Here is an 11,584-nt window from a genome sequence, read left to right on the forward strand (position 1 = left end):
ACGAACCAATCACCCATTGTGGATCGAGATCGAAATTTAGGCTTAAAAGCTCGATCTCCTGATTAATCGGCCAAGCAAAAATCCGATTTAAAATATCGATACATCGGGGCGAAATATCGATTCACGTTCAGATCGTTTGAGATCGCCCATCTCTATCTTCTACTTCACGTCACTTTCACTTTTTTAGGTGAACTTCTATACCATGTTCGAGATCACGGGTTGATTTGACCGCCAAGACATTGGTTAACGTCAGTCGTGTATAGTCGTGTACGCGTTCTCTAAGTATTATTAATCAGTATTAGGTGGAAACCGGAGTGTAGCGAAGGCGTGCGATCGGACATAGTTTTGTTTAAGCACAAAGTCGCGTTTAAATAAGACAAACGTAACGAAATATATTTTCGTCCGAGCATCCGGTGCTTTGCTTTCTGTATGTACGTGATGTAAACGTACACGTAGTTTACGATTGTCGTTACAATTGTTATTTGTATGTATAAACAACATGAGTGCTAATTATTTAAACACCTGTCAATCTTCAGGTTATCAAGCCTGATAACACTTTATATCGTTCAATTATAATGATATATTGGCTACCAAAGAAACGTTTCGTGAGAAGGTACTCGCCTCATTTAAAACTGCACAGGCACTCTTTGTCTGTAGGAGTTAATTCCTTTTTCTTGTTCAGAATCGATTTTTCTCAATCGATAGCATAACTTTTACGACCATTTTTCTAGGAACTAGAGTCGCTATACTAATCATAGTTATTACCCACAGCTCACATTGGGTGCATCCAGAAGCGACGACTCACTAAGCAAAAAAGGGATTAATCTATTATTAATATATTTATTTATTATAATTTGTAACGTAGAATAACTATGTCTACTATAGACAATCTTTAATATCATATTTCTTATTTATTACTGTTTATTATTTCTCTAATGCCGTGTTTAGGCCGTAAGGTTATGTAGCGCTCAGTGAGCGATGGAGCGACTTAAAATTACGCTCCACCCAACGACATAGAGAATGGACTGCACGATCCGTGTCATCCGTGTGTCAAAATGGTTGATAGGGATGAGAGAGAGGGACCGTGGCAGACGGCCATTTCTTCCTTTTTCCATTCAATGGTGTAATGGGAGAGAGAATGAGAGGGAGATTGGCCGTCTCTCACGGTCCCTCTCTCTCATTATTATCGACCACATTTGATACATTACTTAGATACGGATCGTGCAGTCCATTGTCTATGTCTTTGCATAGTCTAGCAAGACCGCTCGAGTAGGTCAGACGTGCATCTGGCCTTGCCGACGTGATCGGACGTATTATTGCGTCATCATTTTTGTAAAGTGTGACCGGCTTCAAACGCGCGATTGAGTTTATGTTACTCATAGACTTTCGTATTCTGCATATTGTTTTTGTTACTCGCCGCATAAGCGGCATTTTCGATTCTGGCCGTATCGACTCGTGTGTTACAAGTCGGGGCCATTCTCACGCGAAGAAGATCTATGTCTTTGGCTCCACCGCTCACTGAGCGTTACATAACCTTACGGTCTAAACACGGCATTAGAGAAATAATAAACAGTAATATATAAGAAATATGATATTAAAGATTATCTATAGTAGACAAAGTTATTCTATGTTACAAATTGTAATAAATAAACATATTAATAATAGATGAATCCCTTTTTTGCTCAGTGAACGCTCAGTGAGCGATCGTTGCTTCTTGCACGAGTTAATGGATGCACCCATTAACTCTTTAAAAAAATGTTAGTATGCTAGAGAAAGAAATATGTGCAGAATTTTTTATTTTAAGTCAAGAAGAATTAGAAGCTTTGATCCATTGTACGATTTTCAAGATAAAGTTGGTTGGTTGTTAGTTTTATTCATATAATTTTTTAGGTATAGAAGTGAAAAGTGATAATAAAAATATATCTCTAATAAATTTATATGCTCTTAAGTGTCTATTATGTATTATTTCTAGGTGATATATATTATTAAAGAAATATTATTTTTTAATTAAAATGTGATACTTAATAAATGTATAATAATTAGACTACGGATATTTATGCAAAATATTTAACTGAATATTAACCATCACAGTTTTAGCAGTCAATCGTTGTTCGTTAAAGAGTTATTAATAAGTAAAGTAGAAAGGTTGAGATTGCCATCTGTAAATATGCAATTCATGCAAAATATGCATTCTATGCAAAATATTCAGTTAAGTATTTTGTGTAAATATCTGCAGTCTAATAATAATTGTACTTGTCAGACAAAATATAGCAAATAATGTAAATTATATAAATTTCTATTGATGCTCAGAAATATTAAACAAAGATTATTTATACATATAATACAATAACATTTATATTTATAAATATAATTCATGCATTATACTTTTTCGTAATTATTTTTTGTCTTATATCCAAACAATTTACATTCACTCATACATACTATTTTAACATAATAATAATAAAACGATCTCTTATAACAAGTTTGTGGAATTAAGTTTGATCGAAGAAAGGACTTGCGACAAGAAAATACTGTAAAGAAACAGTAACCACTAACACAGTCACGATGTCGATGTACCTACTATTAGCAGCAATAATACCAATCTTCATCCTTGAGATTTGGTACATGGGAATGTAAGTTACTTTACCATAATTGTACCTTTGTAAATAATTTCTTTTGTTTATGTAACTGTGCATCATAATATAGCTCGCAAGCTTATTCAAAACAAGACAATAAATAAAATCGATTTATTTTTTTGTTGGCTAAAATTTATGTCGACTTGATTCTTCAAGTGCAGTTGTGTGCCTATTGTGATAATACAACGTGACATATCCTGCAGTTATTCTTGTCACTTGCAAGTCAGAATTATTAGAAATTAATCATCATAAGCTAACTGTGGCATGATATAATTAAACAGAACTGAACACAGAAAAATATTCTATCAAGACATTGTTTGTTATTTTTATAAACAGCTATCTTATATTTCATCATAATTTATTAAACAGTAATGGCGTAGTAAGAAAAAGACGATTCGCCCTAGGTTCCGTCTTAGCGAAGATATTAATTCAGCAGTATTTCCTCGTTACAAGCAAAAATTTGGGTTCGAAGATTTATTTGTAAATAAAGAAAATTATCTCCGCTTCTCAAATAAAAGACAAAGGAATTGAAGTCAAATTGTTAGCTTATATATATATATATATATATATATATATATATATAAACGCATTTTTAATGTTTTGAACTCGAGCGTTTAATCTATGAGATTCATTATTAACGTTCCTTTCATTGAATGCTGCCATAATTTTCGATAAGAATAAGAAAACTGTTTTTTGTTTACTATTAATACGTTCTTTTCTTCTCCGTATGATTTGTTTTAGGCCGATATTCATAGTCGATTCTTATATTTGAAATTGTCTTAAGTACAGTTTTAAGCTGTCATAAATCAATCAGAGGGTATTAGCACATCTTAAGACATTAAGTAAGACGGTTTTAAAATGCGAATGGACTATGAATATCGCCCTCATTAAAAAAAATAGATTTATTAAATGTTTTCAGTTTACTTAAAATTTAGACATTGTTGCTTATTTTTTATGTAATTTACAAGAACGTATGTAGGAACGAAGAGGCGAAGCCTGCAAAATAGTCTATTAATAATTGCCATTATCAATAGTGTAGTAAAGAAGCCATAGGAGTCTGTGAGGAAGAAGAGACCACTCCGGGTGCAATCTTTCTTTATTACGCCACTGCTAAACAGTGTTTTCCAATTTAAAAATACGAAAAGAACTTTAAACTTTAAACAGCTCTATAAATTAATCAGTTATTGTGAATGGTCGCGTTCAACAGAACGTTTATTTTGCAACTATTGGCAGTTTTCGTTGTGCCGATTGGATTTTACTTTTAAATTTAGAGGAGTAGTTTTATCTCTATGAAAAAAGCTAATTGTGACAGTTGTAAAATAAATGTTAAATTGAACGTGGTCAGTAAATTGGAATAGGAATGTGTAATTATAATAATTCATCAAAGGAGTAAAGTCTCGATAAACTCGAATAAAAAATAATTACACAGCATTTTCATTTTGCAATATTCGGGTTGAGGAATATGAAGAAAATTTCTTATTTAAATATAATTATTTGTAAGTATTTACAATTGATAAAGATGAATTGTGTAAAATGCGATTTAATACAAACTAGTAAGTATAGATTTATAAAATTAATTTTACTAAATATATATATGATTTAAACAAATTTATACATAAATAAAATAGAGTGAAGTGAAAGTGGATGTAAAACCGATAAAATAATAAAATATTAATTTTATGTAATAAAAATTTATGAAACGTGTATCTGTAGTGTTTGTATTTACAATTAGTTAAAGAAAGTATAACTTTCTTTTCATGGTATTTGTAGATGTAATATTATGCGTATAACATAATCGAATAATTACATAAGTATTAGAGACTTAGTTAATAATAATTATATGTCGCAAACATCAAGAGATAAGATATTATGTCTTGTGTGTCATAAGTGTATCTGAATTATAAGCGCATAAAAGAATTTAATGTTCTGTGACTGCTATGAACGTAATAAGGTATAATATTAATATATGATATATATTATTTAGTTTGCATGTATTTGGTTGCGATTTAAAAATAAATTTGTTAACATTTTTTTTTGTTTGAATAAGTTTTATCTCTTAAACATGATATGTAATATGTTTAACATAATATTTAATCATAAGAACTTTTATCTGCATACATGTGTATTTACTTTTTTGACAGCTACTGTATCCAGCATTATATCTTTATTAATTTGTCATTGCTATTCTCTGTTTTGTTTTTTTTTAAGCTTGCTTAAAAATGGCTAATGCCATTGTTCTGTTTTTTTAGCAAACGCTAACTACTTAAGTAACGTCCTAAAATTAATAATTGTTAATTGTAGATATCAATGATAATTACATAAGTATCCAAGAATCTCATAAATTTTTTTTAGAATCCTTCAATCAATCTGAAGTCAAACTTCTCTCTCGATGTAATAATTTGTTATAATTCTATAATTTTGAATATATATTTTGAATATATACTTTGTAATACAGTTTTTTAGTACAAAATAAAATTCTGATAACATTTTTAATTATTTAGAAGGTATTGTTCTATTAGTCATTAATTATACAGAACAAATATACAATTTTCTATTAAAGGAAAGTTAGTTATAGTTAGCAAAATGTGCATCGTAAAGTGACTTCGAGTGATTCCAGGACAGCCTATACATTTTGGAATTTTCTTACTATATATCTTATTACTTTTAACTTTTAATACCATGACATTAAATCTATATACTATTTAATTTCGTGATTAATTGCATCGATGATAAACCAAAGCTTTGCTAAATCATCAATTATTTATTTATACAATTACGCACACACGCGCGCGCGCGCGCGCACACACACACACACACACACACACACACACACACACACACATATGTGTATATACACTCGTGTAAACATTACAGATGTTTAACTTGGACCATGAGGACCTCTGTGCTGATATATCTTATTATATTTGGGCTTCTACCAGTAATTTTTCATTATTCTTATACTCTCCAAAAAAAGATACTTTTTTTAAATTTTGGTAAGTAATTAACTAACAAAACGTAAATAATGTTACAAATTAGTAATTTTAATAACTCTTGTAAGTTTATGAATTTTAAGTAAATATTTTAAGTAAATATGTGTATAATATATATATTTTTGTGTGTGTGTGTGCGTGCGTGGGTGGGTGCGTGTGTGTGTATGTGTGTGTGCAATTAATTCATATTCTCTAATTTGAAAATATGAAATTATAATTGGTATATTAAAACAATATATCATTTCATTCTATTTTAGTACATTGGCCACTTAAAGTAGAATTTTCCAATCCAAAATTGGTTGGGCTGGAAGGTGCTAGAAATTTTTATTTACATACCGATCAGCAAGTAAAGATAGGTGCATGGTGAGTGTACTTAATCTTATGAAATTTGTAACTTTCAGCGCTTATTATATTTTAATATAAAATAATAAATATTATATTAAACGGTAGTTCTTTTGCAGGCAGATATTACCACGGTCTTTATTAAATAATTCCATTCCTGCGACAGATGAAGCTTATGAAGCAGTTTTAAGTAATGCTAAGCTACCTGTATTTCTGTACATGCACGGAAACAGTGGTAATAGAGCAAGTTCGCATAGACTCGAGCTTTATAAGCTTTTCCAAGATCTAGATTATCATGTTATATCTTTTGATTACAGAAGTAAGTATCAAAAATTTGCAGTTACTTTTAGAATAATTGACAAAAGTACTGATGTGTACTTTATGTTTTACATTTAAAAATAAAATTTACTCAAGTACTCTCATCAATTTAGACTATGGCGATAGCGATATAGTAGAGCTTTCCGAAGAAGGTGTAGTTATGGATAGTAAATATGTTTTTGAGTGGGTGATGAAAAAAGTTAATGGTTCAGTTCCAGTTTTTGTTTGGGGTCACTCTCTAGGAACTGGGTAATTTTTAAATAATCTTTTACAATATACAAATTGAAATAGTTTATTTTATAATTGTAACTTTTTTTTGATATTAGAGTGTCAACGCATGTATTAGCTCTACTAGCAGCTGAAAATATACAACCAACAGGATTATTTCTGGAAGCACCATTCAATAACATACAAGATGAATTAACAGAGCATCCATTTGCACAGGTATATCTTAATTATTATCTATTTAAATATAAATTGTACTATTTCCAATAAATGTTAATTTTTACGCAGATATTCAAACACTTACCATGGTTCCATTGGATGGCTGTTGAACCATTTTATAAGAATAATTTGCGATTTGAGTCTGATAAACATATTATTAAGATTGATTGTCCTATTATGATATTACATGCTGAAGATGATGGTGTAATTCCAGTTTTCTTAGCAGAAAAAGTATGATTATAATATATTATTTATAGACTTTTACTGTACAATTATATAGACCAGATTTGTTCAAAATTTAATTTGTGAGTTAAACGCTTTTTTTTCTTCGTCTCATTAAGCGAGATAGACAGAAAACAAAAGGAATAAGGTGCCATAGTTCTGCCCAGTTATAAGTTACTCTAGTTCTTCTAGCCTCTATCCCTTTTTGTTTTCTATCTGGTCCAATGAGACGGTGGAGAGATGAGAATGTTTAGCTTGCGAGCTCAAGGACAAGTCTGGAATAGTTGTTAAAAAATTAATATCACAAATTAATAGAAATTAATACAAGTGATTTCATGTTTCAGCTTTATCAAGCAGCATTAGATAGTTTTGGAAATAATACAAATCGTATCCAGATGATAAAAATAGATTCATCCTATGGACTTGGACATAAATATATTTGTAGATACAAGGAATTACCTGATATAATTAAGTAAGTTATTAACATATTTCTAAAATAAATGCAATTCATTTTTCTCTATTACGAAAATTAACATTGGGATCTGTAGAACTATGTCATTATTATGCTTAATATTTATATTATAGTGTTTATTATACTTCCAGGACATTTGTCGTCAAAGCACTCGGAAATCTGACTGAATAATTGTATTTAGATTAGAAAATTTAAACTGTAAATTATTTCGTAAATTATGATATAATGTAAATTATATGTCATAAAAAATCTGTAGTCAATTTTATTTACACATAAAAAGTAATACGCGTTTATAGGATTCTAGTAAAAGATAAAGTATTTAAAGAATACACATTTTTAATGTTCTTATGATTTTTCTTTTGGTTTTTAAAAAATTTCTTGCGATAAAAATGTTGTGTTCTTCAAATATTATATTTATTAAAAATTTAATATTTTTAATGTCCTATAATTGTATGTACAATGTGAGAGAAACTATGACATCAAACGCTTAAATTGTGCATTCTATTTTTTGTGTATAAAGTTTATTTAAATTTATTTATACAGTATGTAAACTTTTAAATGTGGTATTGTACGAAATAATACATTTGTCTCATATATTCACAGTCTTTTGTGTCATGAAGAAATTACACAAAAATATTGTGAAAAAATTGTCTATTAAATAAATGGAAAGGTAGTATTATAAGTGAATAATATGTAATTGTAATATTGCAATACTAAGGAGATTATTTGTATTAATTCAACATTAAGGGGATGATCAATGTCGAGAGTACAGATTATTTAAATTCCAAATAAAGAAAGTCAATAATAGTGACATCTTCAAGGATGTATTAAACGTACGTCCCTGCAAAAAAAATTAAATTTGGAAGTATGTTTAATATTTATACTTAAAATAAACTATATTATACATATGAAAGTTGTATGCATAAGATTATATTTAATAACACGTTTTTATAGTTTATTTTATTTGTTACTATTTTTATTCTTAAAAATTAAAAAATTATAAAATTTTACATTTTTCTTTTGTATTTTAAATATTCAAAATAATTTATGCAGTTTCATTGCAATTCACTGATTAGTTACAAAGATATAAAATGAACAAATATTTTGTTTATTTATTGGACTAGTTCATGCATCACAATGTAACTCTACGTAAATAATCTTGAATATATGGTGAACTTATACTAACAAATTGAGATTTTTGTTATTTATTTTATAATATATTTCCATATTTTTATAATAGAGCACAGATTAAAAAATACTATTATTTATTAGCTTATAGAATAACTTATGGTATATATATTTATAGTATATATAACGTTATATTATAACGTTATATATACTATAACGATATTTATAGTCGGATCTTATATTTAAGACCATCTTAAGTACAGTTTTAGGCAGTGTTGCTAGATGTGGCGATTTTCGACTTGGTCGGGCGACTTTTTTCGAATTTGGCGACTGGCGATTTTCTTGGCAACTAATATTTCTGATGTTGGCGCCTTCTCTCTCTTTCGTCTCCAAACATGCTGGGAAATTTTCTGATGCACTGATTGGTGGCTGCTGATTCTCAGTAAATATTGAAATTTCGCGGACGGGTGTTGAGAATCGTGTGAATCGTGAGACCGCGTTCACACGATATCCGATTGTGCATCATATCGTTGATACAAAGCAAAATCCTGTTTTCTGATTGGTTACAGAGCGTTCAGGTCGCGTTCAGCAAACTCAACTGGGTACCTATCATAGAACAAGTCGGAATCGATTCCGATCGGAATTATTCAATTATTCCCTAGATTTTTATTGTGTTTTCTAGGGAAAACGGAATAATTCCAATCGGAATCCATTCGGACATATTTCATGATAGGTACCCTGTTGCGGACTCAACTGTTGCGGCAAAAGTAAACAGTTGAGTCTGTAAAGTCTAGAGAGATTTCTCGAGTAGGCGGCGAACGTGGTTCGCCCACTGAACTATAACACTGGAATGGGCTTCGAGGAAAATTCGTGGCTGCAATTGATCAGCCGCCATTTTGATTTGATATAGTATTTGAGCGAATCAGAAGCGTTCGCGTGCGCGATTAATATATTATCGATATATGGAAATCGATATGGACATGAATGGTATATAAACAAAAATAATGTCACTTCAATTATTTTTACCTATGAAATGAAAGGCTCTTTTTACTTCTCTGCCCACACCCAGGCACACAGCACTTCATGTTGATGCTTTGTAGACAGTCACGCAATTTTATAATCCTTCAAATATAATCTCACACACGATAATCTTGGGTAGCGCCCAATTGGACACGGCTCAATTGGACACGAGCCACTCACAGCGCTTGAGACTACAAAGCTCCTAGGCACCTGGTCGCTGTGATTGGTGGTGTCCAATCGAGCCGTGATCAATCGGGATTACCTCGATAATCTTGCTGAGATATGCGTCTTACTTCTTCGCGTGAGAATATGCAGAATACGAAAGTCTAAAAGAGTAACATAAACTCAATAAACTTTGAAGCCGGTCACACTTTCCAAAAATGATGACGCAGTAATACATCCGATCACGCCGATAGTCGATCACCAACGATCACCATACGCCATGTGCGTCTTACTAAAGAACACTAAACGTAATGTTAACGTAAGTGCGCATGGGCACCTGAAAGCTTCTGATTTTCTCAAATCAAAATGGCGGCTGATCAATTGCGGCCACGATTTTCTATGCATCACAACGGAGATGCCCATTCCAGTGTATATATAGTTCAGTGGCTTCGCTTCGCTTCGGATGTTGCATCATCTTATCATTTTTAAAAAGCGTGCCGGCTAACCTAGGATGGTTAATTGTGTTTGAGAAGTTGAATCTATTGAACGCGACCATTGTCTGAACATGGCCTGAGACGTTGCAGTTGCTGCGTATCCAGATAAGATTTAACAGCAGAATCAGGTATGTTATGATGTAATAGTAGCAATTTTTTTACATATGGAATTAGATATATATAACTTAAACTAACGTAACCTAATCTAACCCTAACTTTTGATTTTATTGTAGAAGTTCTAAATGTTTCTCAACATCTTATGCATCTCACGTTATGCTCGAAACTTGCAGCAAACTATATATATATATATGTATATAAAACTGTCGAAAATCCTTCGGGTGATTCCGATTGACCACACGGCTCGATTGGACACCACCAATCACAGCGACCGGTGCTTAGGAGCTTTGTAGTAGTGATGCGAGATTCTGATTCGATTGTTCGAGAATCGATTCTTTTTTCGTAAATTAATCGATTTATTAAACGATTCTTTGGCGGTCGATTATTTATGAATTGATTATTTTTTATAGTTTCAAATTGATACGAGAGTGCGAGAGCCAATTCGCAAAGACGCCATATTGATTAGCTGTGCTTTATGGGGGGAACCACACTTGTAACTTTGAAAAAATCGATTATTTGTTTTTTGCATTTTTTTGAAGTATAAGTATCTGAGAATACGTCCTTAAAATTTCAAATCGATCCGAGCAAAATTGACTGAGATATGAGCGTTGAAAGAGAAGAATCCGTTGCGTAGAGAACTAGTTAGTCTGCCGTCTGCCGCGCTCGGCCCCCTCTCCGGTTTCTATCCATTGTTCAGTGAGAAGGGTCGTATACCTGGTTTATTACTGGCAATAATATATTGTGTGGAATTTCCAGAAACGAATTTTCGATGCCTTTTATGGTTTAAATTCGTTAGTTTAGCACGAACGTTCGACAATTCGAGACGTGTATATTTCCACCGTGTTTTATTTTGTATCTGTAGTTTTTATACATTTTATGTAAACATGGATCGAAAAAAGGGTTCACGAAGATCGAGAAGTGAAGAAGATTTTCGGAAATCTCGACCAAAAAAGAGAAAGAATGTGTTTAACCCGAAAAAAGCAGAAACATCAAGTGATTCGTTTAGCACGTCTGCGAAGAAATTGATAAACAACGCTGACATTATTGTTTCTAAAGACAGCAGTGTTGAGTATAGAATTTTAAATTTTATAACTGTATTTACTGCTATTTCAAGTTTAGTGAAATGTAAAAGTTGCGACGGAAACGTTAAATTTGAAACGGCAAGCACAAGAGGACTTGGATTCAAAATTGTAGTGAAATGTGACTCGTGTGCAGATCAAATGATACCATCTTCTAGTT

At 31.3% G+C, this 11,584-nt stretch overlaps 1 protein-coding gene across 7 annotated transcripts; it reads left to right on the plus strand.

The window, feature by feature from the left end:
* Positions 1–241: 241 nt before the first annotated feature.
* LOC108768189 (monoacylglycerol lipase ABHD12) lies at positions 242–7,637 on the plus strand. Of its 7 annotated transcripts, none has more exons than XM_018518527.1 (10): positions 242–613; positions 2,498–2,633; positions 5,511–5,629; positions 5,884–5,989; positions 6,088–6,287; positions 6,400–6,535; positions 6,613–6,730; positions 6,800–6,961; positions 7,297–7,424; positions 7,556–7,637. In XM_018518527.1, the coding sequence occupies exons 2-10, from the start codon at positions 2,566–2,568 to the stop codon at positions 7,593–7,595; spliced, it is 1,077 nt and encodes a 358-aa protein (XP_018374029.1). In that variant the 5' UTR covers positions 242–613; positions 2,498–2,565; the 3' UTR covers positions 7,596–7,637. The 7 variants fall into 7 exon arrangements, with proteins under 7 accessions (XP_018374029.1, XP_018374034.1, XP_018374033.1 ...); XM_018518532.1 differs by lacking the exon at positions 2,498–2,633 and having other exon boundaries at positions 242–431; positions 537–613; XM_018518531.1 differs by lacking the exon at positions 2,498–2,633 and having other exon boundaries at positions 242–427; positions 537–613.
* Positions 7,638–11,584: the final 3,947 nt, after the last annotated feature.

The sequence above is a fragment of the Trachymyrmex cornetzi genome, unplaced genomic scaffold (genome assembly GCF_001594075.2).
Source record: "Trachymyrmex cornetzi isolate Tcor2-1 unplaced genomic scaffold, Tcor1.1 scaffold759, whole genome shotgun sequence".
Taxonomy (NCBI): domain Eukaryota; kingdom Metazoa; phylum Arthropoda; class Insecta; order Hymenoptera; family Formicidae; genus Trachymyrmex; species Trachymyrmex cornetzi.

Coding starts and splice junctions, on each gene's coding strand:
- LOC108768189 (XM_018518527.1), top strand. CDS start 2,566: ATGTCGATGTACCTACTATTAGCAGCAATAATACCAATCTTCATCCTT. Junction 6,731..6,799: donor CAGAGCATCCATTTGCACAG/GTATATCTTAAT, acceptor ATTTTTACGCAG/ATATTCAAACACTTACCATG. Junction 6,962..7,296: donor CAGTTTTCTTAGCAGAAAAA/GTATGATTATAA, acceptor TTCATGTTTCAG/CTTTATCAAGCAGCATTAGA.